At 39.6% G+C, this 22886-nt stretch overlaps 1 protein-coding gene across 2 annotated transcripts in view; it reads left to right on the top strand.

Moving 5' to 3' along the window:
* The first annotated feature begins 291 nt into the window (after positions 1 to 291).
* ANOS1 (anosmin 1) overlaps positions 292 to 22886 on the top strand; it is a 90270-nt gene continuing 67675 nt past the window's right edge. For both annotated transcript variants that reach the window (XM_070943249.1, XM_070943248.1), the window contains exons 1-2: positions 292 to 513; positions 11525 to 11572. In XM_070943249.1, the coding sequence (XP_070799350.1) occupies positions 292 to 513; positions 11525 to 11572 (270 nt within the window). The remainder of the gene's footprint in view (positions 514 to 11524; positions 11573 to 22886) is intronic.

Genomic DNA, 22886 nt, shown 5'->3' with positions numbered 1-22886 from the left:
CCGATTCTCCACAGCCAATCGGGCAGTCTTCTGCCACCGTTTCCCCACCCCCTTGTCCTCCTGGGAGTGAGGGGAGGGCTGCGAGCTGAATACTACCGGCTTTTGGGGGGGGGCTGTTTAAAGAGAGTTGAATGATTGAACTTTTTTCCGCGCTGAGTTTTTCCTGCGCTGAGGTTTCGCCGCCACCTCCCTTTCCCTTGGCGAGGTGAAACGGCGCAATTGCACGCGGTGCAGAGTGTTTAGGGCTGTCGGGGTTGTTTTCTTCTCCCGCACCCGGCTGCGCACAAAGCCATGGGGTTTAAGGAGCCCGGCGTTCCTTTGACTCTTCTCCTTTGGATTACCGCTTCCTGGGGCTGCTTGCCCGGCTGCGCTGCCTGGGCTGGAGAAACGGCAGCGGCGACTCGTCAGCAGGATGAGTTCTTCTCCGCCACCAGTATTTATGGAGCCAGATGCAGCTCCAGGTGTCTCAGCTTGCAGATTACGCGTATCTCCGCCTTTTTCAAGCATTTCCAGGTATGGGGAAAAACACCCAAACCAGTAGCCGGGCCGCGCATTAATGAAACCGAGCGACTTCTCGTTTCCCCTCTCTGCCAGGTCTAGTCGGAAAGAAGTCCTCTGAATTCCATGAGATTTGTTCTCCGAGATACGCAGGCGGTGGACCGCAGCCTTAGGCGGCAGTTTGGCTGACGTTCACAATTGGGTGCTTCAGCGCTTAGGGTGCATTTATGAGTGCAGAAGACGAAATGGATGGGCTGAAATGCATTCGCGAGGAATTAGAGGTACTCGGCACAATTTATTCCCGAGGAGTCCTCGGGGAGCAAAACAGGCTTGCAACAGCACAGGTCGATCTACTGAGCCACCGGTACTCTGCGCTTTCCACTGAACTTTGTAGCTTCTTAAGAAGCTCGCGAGCCTCCTTTTTCCCAGCGAAATCGCTCGAAGAAGCTTCTTAAAGCTGGTCGGGCTGATCTCTTGACCCTGAGCGAGCTGTCCCACCGGATGACTGCTCCCGTTTTGGGAGTCGCGCCGCTGGTTGATTTGGCTACTTTTTCAACCGGCACTGATAGCGGAAGTGGCTATTTTAATTAGTATAGAAGCAGTTACCGATTTACCGAAGCAATTTAGTCATTTGTAATCGTTTTAAAGCTCGGGCTGGGTATGTTTGCGGTTTGAAACGTGAGAACATCATACATTTAAACAGTTTTGTAACCAGGAGGTGGAAATTACTTACATGAAGCAATACTATTTTTAAGTGACAAAGTTGAAGATGTGTAAAAGAACACTTATCCATTTCTGAAGGCAGTTTTAAGCTGCCACCCTTTTACTTAAGAGTAAAAACTTATTGGCTTGATTGGAATCTGCCTAAAGTAAACTTGCCTAGTTAAAGTACATCTATAATAATCATTCATGTTCCCAAATAAAGGGTGGAGTATATTTTGTTTTTGGAATTAATATTTTAATATGATATATCATGTGATGTGTAAAGTGGCCATGATTTTCAGTATTTAAGATAAAAAATAGAATGACATGATTTTGTATATGGACTTGATTGATATACATCAAAGCCCTGTTATCAGGTTAGATAGCTTATTGTCTTATTTCAGTGATCAAGAAGTTGCTGGGAATCAGGTAACATATAACTTTAGAAATAAAGTCCTTTTATTCTCCTTGTTGATTTGCTTAATTTTTGAACATGTTTGCACACTCCCAGTGTACATGGGAATGTGAGAATTAGTTATTTAATGGAGCTGTGATAAAAAGGCAGTGATTTTGTATCTGACCCAGAAACATTAAAGATCCATTGACTTATCATTAGTAGAGAAACTTTATGAAAAGCTTTATGTGCTATTTTTAATAGACATCAATTTAAGACCTGTAAATTACTTGAATCTCAAAATTACTGTTAATTGGAGTGATTTCTATCTATTATCCTATTAAAGGGCTGTGTGTGTGATTGTTTCTGCATGTGTATTTCTGCATATATTGAAAATGGAACAAGACAACATTGCTATCTTAGTTTTTCCTAACTTTGTGATTGTTGGATTCAACAGATGTGTCTTTGTAAGAAGAATAGCAATAGATCAATTTACTAACTACTAATTTGCTTGATTTTTCTCAGAGGAGTCAGAGGTCAGAATGTCTCATTCCATTGACATAAATAGGTTATGATGTAACAGTTTGCACAGGTCTGTACACTATTGGATTATTCACTCATAAAAAAAGATTTTTTAAGTGGTCCCTGAAAACAAGAAGCTATTTTTTTTCCCTGTGGCTCTTTACAGGTGACCCATGGTTCTTGGAATTATTTTGAAAAATCTAGTACATGGCTTGATGATTATGTGCCTAGACAATCATGCTGGGATAATTCTATCTCAACATTCATGTATTCATAGTGTTTAGTGACATGTGAAGCATAAAAAGATGTAACTATTTTTCTTTGCATTTTTACAAAGAAAAATACAGTTTTCTTTGTAAATCTCAGTTTAAGGATGATGATTAGTAATGGGATTTCATTCTCAACATTTTGTTTTTGTTTTTAGTGTATAACCCATGCTTGTATATGCACTTAATGATATTATTTCTACTATGTTTTGTAGAAATTTCAAAAGTACCTAAGTGGCACAGTGCTTGTGTATTCCTGTGGATCATATTGGGCAAGTGAAAAAGGATTAGGATTTTCTGCATGCTCCTAACCCTACTTAAACTGTGTATCACATCTTCCCCACCTCCAACTTCACAAAATGGAATAGTAGTTATTTGTTATATATTCATTGTCTGTGCATCCTAAACATCTCAATTGAAAAGCCCCACTAAATTCCATTGGGATGTTTTTCCAGCTTTCCAAAATCTGTTCTTAGATAACCTCTGCAACAAAACCTTTCAGAAATATATTCAGTAATGTCACTGGTTATTATATACTATACATATCTGTGAATCTGCTTCTGCTGGTGGGATTTCAATTGTTTCATGGAATTAAGTGACACAATAAAGAAGGCTATCATCTAGCAGGATATACTGAAATCCAAGAAAAAAAATAAATTTCTAGTTTAATAAGAGGGCTTAACTATGTGCATTCCAAGCTTATTGTAATGTGTTCAATCAATGATGTCAGCAGCTATTATGCATACAGTACGTGTCCTGAACTTACACCGCCATATTCAGAAGTGGACTTAAACATTGGGAAAATTGGGATTCCTACAGTAATACCTTTAGACCACAGTTGCAGTTACAGTATTATAAAGTTGGCATACCTGGGATATATGTGACATATCTCATGGCACTACACTACAGCTTTTTTCTTTTTTAAAAAAATTTCTAAGTCATAATGATTAGGTTGTATAATTTTCTTGAATTTGGTACATATTCTTAATGGGGATAAAGAATATCAGGCAAGAATCTTCATTACATGCTTTTTCATTTTTTCATGGCAGATCAACTTTAATGTATTTGCTAGAGCCCCAAATACCTCATAAATCAAGATTTTTAATTTTTGTGTCAAACTTTAAAAGCCTGAGGTATGATTTCTGTTTTTTTGGTTTAACAAGCTTCAACACATCAAATAAGTCCCACAATTTTCCCTGCAAATCTTTACACATCCCACATAAAAGAACTTCTATCACACCTCTATTAAAACTATTGCAAACCCTAGTTTCACCTTCTTTGATAATGCCACTGTGCTACAACCTACTTTCCTCATGATTGAAATAATTTTTCTATCCACCTGGAATGCATCCTTTTTTTAAAGAAAAAAAACCCCTATGTTTAGTATGGACAATGATAAGATACATTTCTAATTTAAGAGGCTTGGATTTATTTTTTTTTTAGGAAAAAGTACGCTAGGTTATGGTGTGACATAGAAGGCCATGCTTGGGTTTCACAGAATAATGATTAAAATAGCATTGTAGAATACTTCCTATAAAAATTTCAGTTGAGTATTCAAACAACAATCTGACTTTTTGAGTTGGTAATTATGTGGGCATTCAGTTCCTAGTCTTGAAAATTCCTACTTTGGTTGTGAAATGATTTTCTCAGTCCTGAGAAACAGAGGTTTTTGTATAGATGCAGATGGTATTATCATTATAAAAACAACGATAACATCTTTGAAAGCATTTTGTTTCATGAATGAAGTTTGCATATATACATAAATTAGAAATCCAGATATATAAGCAAAAATATGCTGGATTGTAAAATGGGAAAATGTCTTCTGTAAGCATATATTTTATTCATCAGGTATATACAAATAATTAATTACAGTTAATTATATTGAAAGGCAGTTAGTTTTTTTAACTGCTGTCAGCTGGTTGTAACTTTGTTTACCAAAGTTGGTTAACAAGTTGGTTAAAAAAGGTAACTTACATCAGCCTGTTCCTACAGAAAGTGTTTACATTTCCTACAGAAATGTGTATACTTTCTTGGCAACATTTCATTCTGAAACAAAACTGCTAGCATAATGTATGTTTCCAAATAATAGTGATTTTATTTTAATTAGCTGGGTAGAAAATGGTGAAAATTCTGTTAAGACTTAATAACTATTAATAGTCAACTAGTCTCTTTTTCTGTCAGTAAATTGGCCATCACTGTTTTTAACTGTAACTTGTGAACAAATTCTATTAGTAAATTATTAAATATATTTAAAACATGAAACAGTAATAGTTCAGTGCAAATGGATAGCAGTAGCAAGTATTAACCTTTTTAAAAGTTGGTCAAGTAAGGGAAGAGTGGTAAGATGCACACAATAAAGACTCTGTTTCTGATGAACAAGAGATGATTAGGTTCAGCAGGTGTGCGCACCATTGTTTTGCCCTGAAAACAAAGATGACTTTGCAATTGCTCTTTTTTCACAGTAGTTTCAAAGGTCTTTAAAGTGTAAATGATTCCAAGCAGAATCATTCACTACCTGTCTCAGATTTTAAAGGAAGCTGGCCCTTGAAATAACTGAATAGCAGGAGCAATTGTCTTTTTCAGTAAGAAATACTGTGTCCTGAGGGATTCGGAATTAGCCTTTGATTTAGCATATTCAGAATTTAATAGTAGTAAGCGTGTCTCAAAGAACGTTAAGAAAGGTTGAATAATCTTTTTTTAAGTAGGTCAGTACACATTTTGTTGTTTATTAAGGCTGATTTTTAAAGTTCAAAATATGTTACAGTAACTGTTTTGGCTATAAAGTGAAAATAAGGCTAAACCTCATGTTGTTTTCTAATTAGTAAGAAAAGCAGGGTATGATTTCATTAGTAAAATATGTTTGTGCAACAGTGAGTAATAATTGATACTTAGAACTTTAAGCAGGCAGAGATAGAGAAAAATGAGAAGGAAATAAGCTAAATTAGTGTCGCATGCCAATAGATGTGTTCTTGCCATATTGTAGGAAATATTTATATATACAACCTCCACACATATTAAGAATCTTCTACCTATATAATATTGACATTAAATTGTTAAAACTTTGTCTTTGGACTTAAATTCCTTTTTGGCTATAACATTGGATAGCTAAAGAATTTGCTATTAGGATGGACTGGGTATTTGCCATATACAATTTCTTGAACTTGTAGAAGTGGTGAAGCTGATCTGTCCACCTGATATATATATGGCAGGCATCTGAAGATGAAATGGAGGCCAGGGTGATGCGTGCGAGTGGCCACAGAAGAAGGCAAGGCAGGTGTCGGGGTGTGCGAGGCCTAGTAAGTAGGGCAGCTCCACCCCCCATCCTCACTCTAGCTTATTTTTTACCTGTGTGCCTTGTCCCACCCCTGCACCCTGGGGTGGGCGGGGTCTTAATTAGGGCTAATTTTGTGGGTGGAGCTTAATTTGATCGCATGCACTAAAAAATGTGATCGGGTTTCTTTTCAAGGTGGGTCGCCTTTTTGGAGAAACACAATAGAAGTTGATATTTATCCTTTGGCAAGAAATCCTCAATGGGAAAAAACTTTCTTGGTGAAGGATTGACACTGATAACCAAAGCATTTTTTCCAATAAACTTAAAATGGCTTGAAAATCACTATTGGCAGGTTCTTTATTTCCATTCCTTTTCTGTTTTCTCCCAGCCTACTCTAATAATAAAATGTTAGTTTCCTAATCTATAGAAAAAAGCAAATATCCTTGGTTTTGAACCTTTGTAACCTGGGAGTTCAAGCCAAAGTGGTTCATAATTCTCTAATGTTTTTTTTTAAACTGCCATACTTCTTAAAATATATATTTAAAAAAAACTAGATGTGCATGGAATTATTAGTGTTAATTCACCTCCTATTTCCCCTTTTAAATTCCTCTTTCTTCTGTCTGCTTTCCACCCAGTTGCTGTATGTCTGACTGAGACTATGATAAAGGGGTGGAAAGATGCCAGGATATGATAGGTAGGCAAATCATATATAACCCTTTGATAGTTTGTGCTGGAGCCTAGGTGAAGATTACAACTAAAACTATCCCCTTCCCCAAATAGGTTAATTTAATGATACTTATTCTTGGAGCCTTGGTAGTACAGTGGTTTAATGCACCCTGTAATTAACACAGCTGCCTGCAATTTCTGCAGGTTCGAATCTTACCAGGCTCAAGGTTGACTCAGCCTTCCATCCTTTCTAAGGTAGGTTAAATGAGGACCCAGTTTATGGGGGCAATAAGATGACTTTGTATAAATATACAAAAGTATGAAGGCTATTGCTTAATGCATTGTAAGCCGCCCTGAGTCTCCGGAGAAGGGCGGCATATAAATCAAATAAAAATAAAAAAATAAAATAAATAAAAATAAAATAAATTCTTATGCCTTTATGCAAGCTGACAACTAGATTGCAGCATCTATTCCACTGACTTCAAGACAATTGGAAGCACTTGGATGCTTTGACAGACTATTCTGTAGATTTCAGTGTGGTAAAGAAAATAATAACAGTGTTACTGTTTTGATCTCGTGTGCACACATGTAATATAGTTTATACATTCTTATTTTCTACTTTAGAATTGTGGACTGTGGCAGAGAGCAAAAAGGTAGAAAAAAATGCTACCTAATAAATGTTGATTAGCTGTTAGGTACACACACTTTTCAAAACAGAGCTGAGTTGTGTTAGTGGGGTATGTAATGCCTCTGGAAATAATCCAAAGTATATTTCTGTAAAGAACTTTTGGTTTTCTATCCATATTTGCATAAGGAAAACATAAGGCAATTTCTAATTGACTAAATATGAATTTACTTATTAATTCTTGGCACTGAACACTATGAATTCAATTGAGTTCTCAGAGTTTACATTTTGAGAAGTAGCTTAATAAAACTGGAAATCACGTGACTCCCGTGATTCTAATTTGTTTGATTTTTTTATTTGTGTGGTGACTCACATTCAGATTTAATGCAAGATTTAGGAAGACTGATTTACGAGAAAACAAACTTAGATCAGAAGTTAGGAAAATAAGTAAGATCCAAGCAGTCATGTTCTTTTTGTCAGTTTAATGTTTTAAACTGTACCATGTTTTTCTGCTTCTTGTGCCATTATGTATAGCATGGAGGGATAAGAAGTGTTGCCATATATTCAAAGTATGTCAATTTCCTTGGGTTGAACAGAGTATTAATAAATGTAGTTTTATTTTGGAAGAAAAACTACATAATATTTAAGAATGATAAAACAACAAGTTATGACTATATGAAGGTATCTTGTGCAAATACTATCCTAGTTTATCTCTTAGAATTGCTTATTTCAGTTATGAGGAATTGATTTTCACACAAATCTTTTCCATCCCTGCGATTATTAAAATTAAAATGATTTCAACTCTGCAGTATCCAAAGATTTGACTGATTGGGACCCACCACTGTGTGGTAGATTACCCACAAAGAAAGGTTTGGTAGTTTTGGTTTAATGTAAAGAGTAAGGAAGAAGATCTTGAAAGAGATATAGAGTCTATTGTCAAGACAAAAAGGATTGAAGTCTAGAATGTCAAGATAACTTGCTTAATTCATTAATTCATAAGATGTAGGAAGTGTGACTTGCAAGATTCTGTCAATTTCAGTGAAGTAATTGTAGATATCTTGTGGAGTTACTTCATATTCTGGTCTACCTAGTGGGGCTGACAGTATGTACAATTCAGGTTATGTAATATATAAATCATATTTAATGTGTATGAAAATATAATTTTGGCTTATTCTACAACCTGGGGCTAAAGCATAACATAGCAGTTAGCATGACTCTAAGTTGGTCACTATATTTCAGTCCAATCTATCTTTCAAGATTGTTGTGAGAATAAAATTAGAAGAACCCCTCCACCCTGATGGATTACTTGGGATACCAGTAAAAAAAGGTTAAGTGCAATAATATCTTTAACTGCTAAATTTAAATACTACAGTTAATAACTCATTCTTCTATTTCATTTCCCTCCCAGCAGTGTAAGTTTGATGTTAACCAATATATAATGCAATAAATTATGTCTGTTCTTAGCTTAGTTGTACAGTAGTTATGTAAATAGCCATATCATTGAGATTCTCAAACACACAATTCTAAATCAATTATCAGTTAATGTACCTAACCAGGATATAATAAATTTTTTGAAGTTGGAAGAGGGTTCATCTGAAGCTTATTTTTTTTCCTTTCTGCCTGTGGACATTGAGGAACAAAGATACAGTTTTAGCATTATTATTGGTTTATTGCAATGAATTTTTGGTGTATATGGTTTTGGGGGTTTTGCTTTTGTAAACCTTTAAAAAAAAGAGATGGTAGCATCAGCTGCAAATTCAGGCACAAAAATTAATATTCTCCATTTAACCAAGGGCATAAGTTTCATTGGTTGGCTCCTCATGGATCACCAGGTAAATCATTTACGTGAGATTTGCAAACAGTGATATCCAGCAAAGCAAATCACAGTGTCATTTTCATTCTGGCATTTTATTTCTATTTTTTTCTAGTGTTGAGTTGACAGTGAGTTGAAATAATTGAAATAGCTATTATAACTTTTTCATAGTTGGTACTACAGGATTTTGCAAAAGTGGTTTCTCCCTGTTATAGGCTAAAGAATTCTAGTTTATCTTATTGTGCAGAGATGGGAATCTCTGGTCTCACCAAGAATCTCTTTGAAATCTCTTTGAAAGTAGCAGTGTATCTACTGCTGCTGCAATTGAATCCAGTCTCCTTGATACTGAATATTCTCTTCACTTTCCTTCCACATTTGCCAGCATTATGGATTTTTAAAGAGAGCATAATGCATCAAAAATAAAAGGATTTTAGCCTTGCCATTTGTGCGTTGAATGAGAACTCTGGATTGTTCTATAATTCATTTGTTTATTTCCTTGACCATCCACAATACAGTAGTCACAGGAGTAATCTTCAATGCCAAAGTTCAAAAACATCAATATTGTTTTTATCCTGCTTGCCCATCTTTTACTTCATTAAAGCATTCAAGGACAAGCATTACCTGCAGAATTCTGAATTTTGTATGTATGAATAGGTCTCGGCATCTCAATATTTTTTCAAGGCCTTTATTGCTTTTCTACTAAGTACTTATAAGTGGGCTGTTTTGGTTGCTATTTCCTGTACTATTGACAGACAATATTAAAACACTGAAACTATCTACTATTCCAGTATCTTCTTTGTCAGTTCTAAAGCTGATTGCTGTACCTGTTTTATTAATTTGGTACTTTTTATATTTAATCATAGCTCCATTTTTTCCTGTACTCCTTGACATTTATCACTACAGCTTCCAGCTCTTTTGTATTTTCAGTTGTAAATGTAATATCTGTTATATGTTTTATAACTTGATAAGAGAATGAATAATTAATGCTTTGATTAATAATTAGTACATGAAGCAAAAATAGTTAATGGCCAGCCTGCAATATGCTGACTAAAAATGAGAACCACATCGCAAACACGTGTTCCAGGGATTGCATTGATCCTACTCACCTCAATATTGCTAGATCTACTTTAAATTGAAGAAACACTGCTTTCTTCTTGATCAAACTAGTTTAGAATTAGGTGATAAACATACAAGTATGTAATCAATGAAGATAAAAGATGGCTTATCTGAGCAAGCAAAGATTTTAAGTGATTTGTTGTTTGCTCATAACAGTCAGTGTGCTTATTAGTGAAAATATAGAGCTGTAAAATAATGCAACTAATTGATACTACTCTGCTACTGCAATCTTGGTTCTGTTCTGTCATTTCTTATATGAAAAGGGAAGAAAATGATCGATTGTTGTATATGGAATATTACTTTTAACAATTCTACTGGCTAGATATTGTAAAAAGAAATAATAACATTCTTCGCTGGCATAAAAACTCTTAAAGCTATTAAATGTATGTTATTTATGGCATCCTCTTAAGTGTTATTCTTCTCCCATCTTTTCATAAGATTTGCTCAAGTTTTATGTTTCACATTTATTTATACATGTGTTTTAATATACCTAAGATAAATGCATGGATATTGCTGCCAAATATAAGAACATTATTCTAAAAAAAGTTTGATCTTTAAGCTGACAATGTAATGTGCTTCTGAGCATATGGTCTGGAAAAGATATAAGTGTAGTTGAAGCTTGGGTTTTTTTTTAATTGGAGGGGACTATTTTCTAATAAATCTAGGTAGTAGTAGACCTGAATGTATTTGACAAGTTTTTATCATATCAATGGCTATACTTTTTCCTATTGCTTTATGGTAGTTTCTGTTTTTATTGTTTTTTATGATTTTACTGTGTTTTATGGGTTCAGCATTTGAACGGCTTTTTTAAAGCTTGGTAATATGTAAACACATTAAATCAAAATAAATAATAAAACTAGCAAAAACTAGAGGTGAAATTGTATGTATGTATGTATGTATGTATGTATCAGGAATACATCTGTATGTTTACCTCCAAAACAGACATACCCACAAATAAAACATGAATGTATAATAGGACAACACTACTGTAAGTAGTTTGAACTTTTTATAGCTATATCTCTGTTATTCATGTGTTTGAAAATTTAATTTTATATTATAATATTTGATTGTATTTAAAATATTCTTTTAAATCTTGTAGATGGGCATGCAGTTCATAAAAAATTTAAATGGGTAAACAAACATTTTACCTATACTGACTCCAATCTGACCAGAACATATAGATTTCTCCAGCGTCTGAAAAGAGTTGTTTATTTAAAATAGATAACTTAAAAATAGTCTTATAATTGAAGTAAGTAGAGGAGAATACATAAATAAGAAGGTTTTAATTACAATGTTGAATCTTCTTTTTCTTTTTTACCAATCAGTCTAAATTTCATCATTGAAACAATAGTCTATGTAGACAAGTAGAAGGATTTTAAAATTAGAGGCTGTTACTCTAAGTACAGAAGATACATGCCATCAGCAGCTTTTACAGGAGCAAAATCTTTTTCATTATCTTTGTATATAATAGCACAAATTGGCAGTGAACTAAATATTCTCTTGCACAATTTATATTTTGATCATGTTGTATCTTGGCAAGTATAAATATTTCAGTTCCAATATTAAAATCAAATTCTAGCTGAAAGATAATGAGAATGGCAATACTAAAATTGTGCCATTAATCTTTATATTCTTTCTTTTTATTCTACAGAATAATAGTTCCTTGGTTTGGTGTCAGAATCACAAACAATGTTCAAAGGTATGTGCTTGCCATATTTATTCATCATTATATTTTTGGGTGTGTGTGGATTTCTGTAATTTTTCTCAGCCTAGCGCTATAGTATTTCTGTATTGTAAGATTGTTCTTGGAATTGTAGCAACCCCAACAAAAAGGTACTTTACTTTTCATATATTACAGTAGTTGCTAACAACTAACCATTACTTGTTGTTCATTGATAAGATTTTGCAGTAGCAATTTATATTAATGATATAAAAACTACCTTTAACTGACATTGGCTTTGATAGCTTATTTTAGCTATCAGAGAGACTTAAACATGATTAGTCATGGCTAAATTGAACAAATCAACCCACATTTACCACTTTTTGGGGAGGGCAGCAGGGAAGCGTTTATTTGATTTATATCTAACATTTCTGTCCAAGCATGAAATGCTTTGTAACATAAACAAGTCACTAAAATGTTCCTAATAATATTTATTCTACAAGCAGTGTCTGTCAAGGAAGGAAGTTAGCAACATGTTTCTCTAACATTCCAAGGTCTATTTTGATGTTGAATATTTATTCTATTAGTAATTTTATGTCCTCAGATCTTAGTTACTTTGCAGATTTCATTTGGTCTTACTGGTACCTTCTGTGTGTGTTTTGACTTTTTGACCTTCTGAAGATTAGAGTGGAAGTGAACTAATAACCATTTGATTCCACTGGAAAAGCATCTCTCTATGATCCCTGAAGAGAAGCAACAATGATTCATCAGCTTTAGAGGTCAAAGAAGAATTATCGGACTTGGGCACTGACTGCTCTTTTCATTTGCATACATTGCTGAGTGCATTTATCCCTTCTTTATAAGCCCTTCCAAAACCATTAGAATTAGGTGCAGAGGAATTGGAGGAGGGACCATTTATTTTAGTCAAACTTTCATAATGGTACAAAGCAACATCCTCAGATTTGTGTTGAATAGTTGACTTTATAAAGTAACAGTAAAAAACAAAGGCCAAATCACCAGCAATTTTGACACATATATCTGATTAAAAGATGAATTATTTTTACAAATAGATATTTTCATGTAAAAAGAAACTTGAAAGATCACAATTTTACTAGTAATGTATAATTTTTTTCTGGGCAGCACTTTTCATTATTTGTGAGTTTCTACTGCAGAAGTTCTACTGATGCATTTGCATGCATTCTAAATTCAAGATTACTTAATTGTCTTGTGACAATTTATTTAATAGAATAGGTCTATTTTAAATGAAATTGTCTCATGGGATTTTTAGACAAACATGTTTAAGAAACAATGCACAACTTCATCATTTTGGAGGACAAGAGTGTAACTTTGTAAATTAAGAAACATAAATTATTACTTTTACAAAGTGATGTGGAATATGAAAATATGATATTTTGATGACTCTTAAATGACTCTTTTTTATCTATAATTTTATTTTACTCTATTCAAGACAAGGTTAAAATAGAAAATACAAAACTCCAAACCAAAAACCCAACAGAAAACAAAAAAAGAGGTACTATTTCTTTTTCCCAAAAGTCTATTACTTGCAAATTATAACAGTTTAGCAATTTATTCACTTGTGTAATTCTGTCATTACAAATAATATTTTTATGTTTTGATACCCTGTTTTGATGTTTTGATGTATGTCTTATTTCCTTCTTGTTTTTTTGCAGCAAATATTTTTATTTATTTATTTTATTCAATTTCATGCCTAAATAGTTGACCAAATTTTCTTGGTGTAGGGAAGGTGTTTATTTGCTTGGTATTTTGGAGGTATTTATGAACAATAATTTTAAGGGGTAACTGAGCACCATGTAAAATATAAAGAAGGAAGCATATTAATAAAACATCAATCTATTCAGTGAAGTGTCAGACTCATATAAGAAAAAAGAAATTAAGGCATAACTATTTTTGCTATTTTATATATTGTGCCTGGGAACTGTGATGAACTATAATTCTGCATATATAGAAAGTATCTAAGCTTTTTGCTTTAACTTGGAGACTAACATATTCAAAGAGTATTCCTTAGAAAACAATTTAACATTTCTGTGACATTTAAAAATCTATTTTTCCAGAACGCTGCTACTACACTCCAGGATAGGGTTAAACCCTCATTTCTGCCAGCAACTGAGAGAACTTTTTTTTTACTAAATTACTTCCTACTCTGTGCTCTTACCACGCCCCTTTTGCACTCCGTTCCCCAGTCTTTCTCTCAGTTGCTGCCAGACTGAGAGGGTTTTTCTCTGTGCTCCGAGGTAAGCGTTAGGCCTTTGTTTATTTTTGATTAGCCCCTTCTTTATTTTTTCAGTGGATTTAGGTTGATTAGCCCCTTTTATTTTTTCTCTTTTTCTGTTGCCTCCCTGCCTGCCTGCTGTTAGTCGGGTTCGTGCCTGGGAAACCGGGTCATCCCAACCGGCGCGCTTCTCGCGCCCACAGCTGCCTGTCCCTGTCCCTGCGGGGCGGACCAGGCTAGTTTGTGTTTTGGAGTCGTTTGGGGCTGAGGACTTCGCTCACCACCGCTGTCCCTTGGAGAGTGGACAGAGCGGCGCAGCGGCTTGAAGAGGCGGCTAGCGAGGGCGCTACCGCAGCGAAGCCCAGCTGACGACCGTCCCGTCAGGTTGCTGCGGGCGGCGTCTTGCTCGGCATGCCGATCCCCCCACGAGCAGCTCCGGTGCGTGTGGCCGTTGGCAAAGGGTGTGGCGTGGCGGATGGTCGCTTGCCACCCTCCGGCTGCGGGGAACTCGATTCGAGACCCCTCCCATGTGGCAGGCCCCTGGTGGAGGCTCTGGGGGTAACTAAAGGCCCCAGGACAACGCGGCAAGATTAGCGGCCGCCATTTTGGCACAGTGACTGCGCGGCCGCCAGTTTGAATCTTGTCAATTTTAATTGACAATATCAATTTTCTTGATATTAAAAAAAAAAAAGCCATCCTTGCCACATAGGTGGGCGCCTGACTTATATGATGGCGGATTCATCATTTTCGTCTGACATGGAGCGGGAGGCCAGCCCGGTCAGATCGAGCAAGTCTCGTAAAAAGCAGTCGGCCAAGCGGTCCACGGCTGGAGGCCACAAGTCCCGGTCTACTAAGCCCTCTTCTACGACTGACAAAGACGAGCTCCGTCGTCATAAGGCCTTGGATAAACAATGCGAGAAGGCCAGGCAGGCTTCGGCTTCCTCGTCAGGCCGGGACACGGGGCTCGCACAGCAGGCATCGTGTGCTCCTTCAGATCCGGAGCGGAGGGCAGCCCAACCCTTACTGTTGGCGTTGCAGAAGGGCATGTCCCAGTCGATGCCGGATGTCTCGGTAGTGGGTCTGGATTCCTTCCCACCTCCACGACGCCAACCATCGGCCACTTTCACACCTACGGCGGCGGGGCTCCGCCCTGTGGACCATCCCCCGCCTCCTCAGTATGACTTCCAGTCGATGCTTTCCACTGCTTTGGCATCTATTATGGCAGCTAGTGCCCAAACAGCGGCACTGACTTCATCTGCGGGGACTTCCTCAGGAGGATTGGGGGCTGCGGGTTCTCGCAGGACCCGCTCCCCCTCACGACTGGAATCTGATTCATCTGAGGCTTCAGACCAGGATGAGGAAGTGACAGAGGACCTCGAGTTTTCGGAGGATGAGGGCCTTCCTCCTGACTCCCCGGCGTTCACGGGGTTGTTCCGGCCTGCATTATTCAAGACTCTGCTTCACAAGGCCCGGCAGACAACGAATCTGGGGTCGGTGGGGGCTCAACCCCCGGCATCCCAACCTGAGTCTGGCCCGCACAATGCCTTGTTCATCAAGCAGGAAAAGGACTTCATTCCGTGCCCTCAACTGTTCACGGATGTGTTGCAAGCGCCTTGGAGCCAACCTGGGTCGTCTACCGCGCCTAGTAACCTCGATAAGAAATTGTTCTGTTCGGCACCCGAGTTGGAAGCAATGTTGGACTTGCCCATTGTGGATGCTCCGGTGGCCAGTCTCACTTCTCAATCGATGGTGTCATCTGATCCTCTTGAAGGACTAAAATCTGAGGACAGGCGTACAGAACTGGCTTTCCGGAGGTCACTTCAGGCCGTAGCTTGGACGGTCAGGACGGCCACGGCCACGTCGTTCTTTAATCGAGCATCTCTGATATGGCTGCGTCAACTCCAAGAACGGCTTCCGCCAGAAGAACGGCGTATGCATCATGATATCAATAAGATCATCGCGGCCACGGAGTACTCAGCAGATGCCTCGCTGAACTCCGTCAAGTTTGCATCCAGGGCGATGGCCGCTTCCATCACGACACGTCGCTTGTTCTGGCTTCACCCATGGAAGGCGGATGTAAAGGCCAAATGGAAGCTAGCGGCGGCTCCGTACAAGGCCTCCAACCTGTTTGGCGCTGCTTTGGATCCGGTCCTGGTGGAGGACAAAGACAAACGGAAGATTATGCCTTCTTCTTCTCACAGACAAGACAGGCATTATACCCCGTACTCACAGCGTCAGCCCTTTCGAGCTTATTCGGGGCAGGCAGGCCCCTCCACTTACAGACAACCTTTCCAATAGTCCAATCGTTTCGCAGACAGGCAACGCTTCAGACACCGTGGCAGACCTCATCCCGCTTCGAAGCATCCCTACTGCGGGGCCAACTCTAAGCCCATTCGCAGAGGCAAATGACTCTCCGACTCCCGGTCCCGTGGGCGGGCGACTTCAGGCCTTTCGTCACCGATGGGACCGCTCCACGTCAGACGAGTGGGTCCGCCACATGATTTCCGACGGTCTCTCTATAGAATTTTTGGATCGCCCTCCTCGACACTTCCTAAGATGTCCTGTGTCACTGTCCATGCAAACAGATGGCGGAGGAGATCTCACACCTCTTGGAGATCAGAGCGATAGAACCGGTTCCAGCAGATCAACAAGGGACCAGATTCTATTCGGTCCTGTTTTTGGTGCCGAAATCTTCCGGGGGTGTCTGGGGGATTCTCAACCTCAAAGATTTGAATCGTACGGTACATTACCGTCGGTTCAAAATGCACTCCCTTCGCTCAATCCTGGCATCGATTCGTCCAGGGGACCTAATGCAGTCGGTAGACTTACGAGAGGCCTATCTGCATGTTCCGGTGCTTCCATCGCATCATCAATTTCTGCGCTTCGAGTATGCGGGCAGTCATTACCAATATTGTGCGATGCCGTTCGGACTCTCGTCGGCTCCCCGGACTTTCACCAATTTGGTGGTGGTGGTGGTGGCGGCAACGCTCAGTGCCATTCTGGTCAGAGCGCTCTGTTACCTGGACGATGTTCTGGTCCTTTCTTCATCCAGACAGCGAGCAATGCGAGACATGGAGCGGGTGCTCTCGGCCTTCAGGGAGCACGGCTTCACTATCAATATGGACAAGAGCCACCTCATTCCTTCAACTTCGATTTTACATCTCGGGACAGTAATAGACTCTGGGAAGGGGCAGGTTTTCCTGTCAGAAGACAGAGTGAGAAGCATCCTTTCTCTCCTGGACCTGGTCTTGACCCAGAGGTCGGTACCCCTGTTGACATTGTCCCGATTGTTAGGGAAGATGGTGTCGTGCTTCCGCGTTGTGCTGTGGGTGCGCAGACACTCTCGCCCGTTACAATGGCTCCTGCTCCCCTTTCAGTGGGAAGGCAACTCCAATTCAGTGAGGAGGGTGCTAGTCTCTCCGCGAGTTTGACTGTCACTTCGTTGGTGGAAGTCTACAGCCATTCGGAGGGGATGCAGCTTTCTGGAGCCGGATCGGATCGTGATCACCACCGACGCCAACCTTCATGGCTGGGGAGCCCACCTGGGTGCCCAAGTGGCCCAGGGACAGTGGACTCAGGAGGAACGCACTCACAGTATCAACTTGCTGGAGTTTCGAGCGATCCGCCTCGCTCTACTACACTTCGGGTCCCTGATTTGGGGCCGTCACGTTCTGATACTCACAGACAACACGTCTGCCAAAGCGCACATAAACCGCGAAGAGGGGACGAGGTCGCGGAGCCTGATGCTCAAGTCGGAGCGTCTGTTCAGCTGGGCGGAGCGTCATCTGGTGTCGATCTGTGCAGACCACATCTCCGGGATAGCCAACACTCAGGTGGACTGGCTCAGCAGGGAAGTGATCGATCAGGCCGAGTGGCAACTTCTTCCCAGTCTATTCCACGAAGCCTCACTTCACTTCGGGCGACTGATGGTGGACCTCTTTGCCAGCCCGGCCAACGCGCAACTTCCACGGTTCATCTCTCGATTTCCGTCGCCGCTAGCAGAGGACACAGACACTCTGCGATACAGTTGGCCGGCCGGCCTGCTGTACGCCTTCCCACCAGTGCCATTGATTCAGCGGGTGATCCGGAAGTTGCTTGTGGAGAAAGCGGAGGTGCTGCTGGTGGCGCCGTACTGGCCGCGCAGACCGTGGTTCGCGGATCTCGTGGAGCTTTCGTCATCGGATCCGTGGCTGATTCCTCCTCATCGGATTGTGCTGTGTCAAGGGGCCATTCGACACCCCAAGCCCCAGTGGTTCCAGTTGGCCGTGTGGCACTTGAACGTGTTATCCTGAGGAAGGGCCGTTTGCCGGACGAAGTAATTGGGACAATCCAGGCGGCCCGTAGACCTTCCACAACACGACTTTATGAAGCCTCGTGGAGGGCCTTTTACCGCTGGTGCGTGGGGGCCCATGTGGATCCGACTTCCGCAACTATACAGGACGTTCTGGGCTTTCTCCAATCGGGGTTGGGCAAAGGCCTGGCTCCGGCGACCCTTCGGTGTCAGGTGGTGGCCCTGGCTACGGTGCTTTCCTTTCCGCCGTACACGTCTTTGGTGCATCACCTGTGGGTGAGAGGGTTTCTACATGGAGCTATGAACCTGAGGCCACCCACGGTTCACCGTTATCCCTCGTGGGATTTGGCACTTGTTTTACAGGCCCTTACAGTTTCGCCGTTTGAGCCGCTGGGGTCTATTTCTTTGAAGTTTTTGTCGTTCAAAGTTGCCTTTCTGATAGCGATTACTTCGGCTCGGCGCATATCTGAGCTCTCGGCTTTGTCCGTTCGGAAGGATTTGTGTATTTTCCACGCTAACACTGTTGTGCTTCGACTTGACCCTGCGTTTATACCCAAAATTAATTCCTGGTTTCACCGTTCGCAGGGACTGGTTCTTCCAGGCTTTTGCCCGTCGCCCAGACATCACCGTGAGGTTCTTTGGCACACGCTAGATGTTCGCAGAGCTCTGAGGCGTTACATTCGCAGGACAGAGTCGTTCCGCAAGACGGAGGCGCTTTTTGTTTCGTTCCATCCAGCTTCTATGGGTCAGAAGGTGTCGTCGGCTACCATTGGACGTTGGATTAAAGCCTGCATTTCTTTGGCTTATGAGAAGCAGGCACACCTGGTGCCCGCGAGAATTCAGTCTCACTCGACTCGGAGTGCTGCTACGTCGGCCACCTGGGCTACCCGGGCATCGGTGTTGGACATCTGCAGGGCAGCCACGTGGACTTCCTTGTCACTGTTTATTAGACACTATCGCATTGACACGCTTCTGCGGAGGCGTCGTTTGGGCGGAGAGTTTTGCAGACTGTGGTTTCTGGCCCCTCTGAAGGGAGCAGTGTGTTGCCTGGCCCTGGGATTTAGGCTTGGGTATGTCCCTATCCTGGAGTGTAGTAGCAGCGTTCTGGAAAATGGACGTTGTCTTACCTGAACGTCCCTTTTCGGAACGCTGCGTATATACTCCATTTCCCCCCCAGTTGGTTATATTTTTTTTTGTGTGAGTTGGTTTCTGGTTGGATTAATAAAGTTGATTTATATTTCACATGCTGTGTCTTCGTTCAAGACTGGGGAACGGAGTGCAAAAGGGGCGTGGTAAGAGCACAGAGTAGGAAGTAATTTAGTAAAAAAAAAGTTCTCTCAGTTGCTGGCAGAAATGAGGGTTTAACCCTATCCTGGAGTGTATACGCAGCGTTCCGAAAAGGGACGTTCAGGTAAGACAACGTCCATTTTATATAAGGTTATATAAAAGCATTAATTCTGTTGTAGATGAACTGAGTGGCAGTAAGCAAATAGAAAATTAAATGGAACTTTTGTTCCAAATGAAATCTCTCATCATATACTAAATTATTTATACCTCTTAGTATTATCTTCTTGGAAGTACAAGAGAAAGATTAATACTTTACATATGGGTTTCCCATAGGCAGCTGGCTAGTTAAGAAGAATAGAATAGAGCTGGAAGGGACCTTGGAGATCTTCTAGTTCAGCCTCCTTCTCAAGCAGGAGACCCTGCACCATTTTAGACAAGTGACTGTCCAGTCACTTCTTAAAAACCTCCAATGATGAAGCGCTTACAACTTCTGACAGCAAGCTGTTAATTGTTCTGTTAGGAAGTTTCTCCTTAATTCCAGGTTGCATCTCTCCTTGATTTGTTTCCATCCAGTGTTTCTTGTCCTTCCTTATGGTGCTTTGGAAAATAAGTTGACCCCCCTCCTTTTTGTGGCAGTCCCTCAAATACTGGAATCCTGCTGTCACCCCTAGCCCTTTTTTTCTCTAGCCTAGCCAAACCCAAATTCTTCAACCATTCTTCACATTTTAGACTCCAGACTATTAATCAGCTCTTTGTGCTCTTTGCACTTTTTCCAAAGTCTCAACATCTTTTTTGTAAAGTGGTGACAAAAACTGAATGTAGTATTCCAAGTCTTAGTCTTACTAAGATTTTATATAGTGGTACTAATACTTCATGTGATTTTGATTCTATGCCTCTGTTTATAACAACCAAAGATTGTATTAGCTTTTTTGGCTGCTGCTGCACACTGCTGGCTCATGTTTAAATGATTGTTCCTTCTATTCCCTCATCAAAGTCATTTATGAAGATATTGAAGAGTACTGGGCCTAATGCAGAACCTTGTGGTACCCCACTGCTTCCTTCCTTCTATGTAGATGTAGTACCATTAAGGACTATCATACTTGGCCAATAAAGAATTCCTGTTCTGTTCTGTTCTGTTCTGTTCTGTTCTGTTCTGTTCTGCTCTGCTTTACTCTACTCTACTCTACTCTACTCTACTCTACTCTACTCTACTCTACTCTACTCTACTCAGTATGGTTTGTCAGCCAGTTACAAATCCATCTGGTGATGATGCTGTCTATCCCACATTTTTCTATCTTATCAAGAAGTAGGTTGTGGTCTGCTTTGTTGAAAGCCTTGCTGAAATCTAAGTATACTATGTTCACAGCATTTTGCTGGTCATCTAATTTAGTCACTTTGTCAAAGAATGAAATAAGATTGGTTCGGCAAAATCTTTTTTTTAACAAATCTGTGCTGGCTTCTATTTATAACTTTATTTTGTTTCTACATGCTTGCAGATCTGTTGTTTCATTCATCCTATGTGAAAGAGGAGAAAAGGATAGTAATCTATGGGCCTAATTATTTTGGTGAGGTTCTCAGCCACATCTTTGATTTTTGCTCAAGGAGACAACATACATCCCTAGATTGAATATGTTGTCTTCAGACAGCTGTTTCTGTTCCTCTGAGATTAGAATCTCCTATCACCAACACTCCCCTTCCTTTTTTGGGAGAGGGGAATCTGTGGTGTTTTTCTGTTTATCACAGGTGTATTTGATGATGTGACTTTTTAGGGATATTTGATGATATCTCTTTTCTAGGTGTGAGCATGCTTTCTTTAAGGGGGAGGTTGTGAATCTGTCTTTTCATCTAGGAGGAAAGTCCTTACTCAGTTATAAGTGGGCTGCATCAGGATGAGTTAGATTAGGCAGTAGGGGTTTGTTAGATGTATGCTGCTTCTTTCTTTAATTGTCATGTTTCCTTCTATGTATGACATGCCTCCATTTGTCTTCCTCCTAGGGTTCATCCACAGGTCAAGTCCTTTGGGAATTGTTTATTCATTATTTGGTTCGATTGGTATATAGCCTTCTTGTGTAGGTTGGGGTTTGGCTAGAATTGCCTCTAGATTCTTTACTTTTTCTTCTAGTAGTTCATATAGTTTACATTTATACATGATTAATTTGATTGTTCGTTGTCATAAGCACATACATGGAACATATATTGCATACCACAATAGTGTCAATCACTTTTTCCATGAGTTTCTTTCTTTTTTCTTTTTGCTGGTTCTTTTAAGGATTAAAAAAGTTATGTAAAAGTAGGAGATTTTGTCTCAATATATATTTGAAGAAAAAAGTAGTTTAAAAATGTTCCATTTTAGTAGTTCATTTAAGTATGTGGAAGATTTTCCCACAGTTTTTCAAAAGAAAAAAATTAAATTAAAAATTTAAAAATGTAGTAGTTCATTTAAGGTTTTCAAAATTTAAAAGCTTCAAAATTTAAAAATTTAAAATTTGAAAATCTCTCTTTTTGTGATGGAGGTAAAGGGCTTTGCTCTTAGCTGTGTTTCAGCTATCTTCTCTGTTCTAAGTAATTATCCTTGTTTTTCATCCTTTTTTTTTCTGCCTTTTTGAGCTCCTTTTTCTATCTTTCTATTTATTTAACTTTCCTTACTATTATGTTTAATTAGTCCTATTTATCCTTTTCTTCCCTATTTTTAAAAAGTTTTTGCTCATATTCCTCCCTACCTTATTATTTATTTAAGTTTAAAATTTGCCTTATTTATTTGATTACTTTTGTTATTCCTATTCTTCCCTGATTTCTAATGTTCCACTTATATCCTTATTATTTGCCTATTTATTTATTTTTTATTTTCTATTTTCTATTTTGTATTTTGTATTTATTTTTATTCTCTACTGGGGTCTTCCCTCCCTGCCTGTTGTGACCTCAGGCTTAATTTGTTGTCTTCACTTCTGTTGTTTGTTGCTCTGGCCACTTGTCACATTCTCTGCCAGCTCTGTTCCACCTCGTCTCTGTTCTGGTCACTTCCACTTGGCTCGCTGTTCAGCTCTCTGATTGATTCCATTTTCTCCACACTCTGGTCAGTCAACTCTGCTGTCTGGTCTGCTCCACTCAGCCCGCTACTCAGTTTAGAGCTCTCTAACTTTGTAGTTACTGTGGAACAAAAAGATACAGGCCTTTGAGTTGATTAGCATGGCTTTCCTTAAGATGATTTACAAATGCTTTGATAACCCAAAGTTGTTCTTTCTGAAAATTGGTTTGGCAATTTTGTTATCCTCAGAATGAAGGCTTTTTTCTGAAATGGAACAAGAAAGCATGGGAGAATTTTCAAAGATGAATGAAAACAAAATAGGGAGACATCCCCCGCTTGCCCCCAAGGTTTGGTAGGAAAGTACAGATGGGGAAAAGCTTGATTGATCAGTTTACATAGAAGAAATAGTACTTATTTCTCAAGTTTAGACCACAACCCAACATCTGCTTATGCAAGATAATAATATATGAATTAGATGATAAATTTTGTAATTTCCATA

This window comes from Pituophis catenifer, unplaced genomic scaffold (assembly GCF_029215685.1).
Source record: "Pituophis catenifer annectens isolate HBS135680 unplaced genomic scaffold, rPitCat1.0.hap2 SCAF_4, whole genome shotgun sequence".
Classification (NCBI taxonomy): domain Eukaryota; kingdom Metazoa; phylum Chordata; class Lepidosauria; order Squamata; family Colubridae; genus Pituophis; species Pituophis catenifer.
This window is presented reverse-complemented; position numbering and strand designations above follow the sequence as displayed.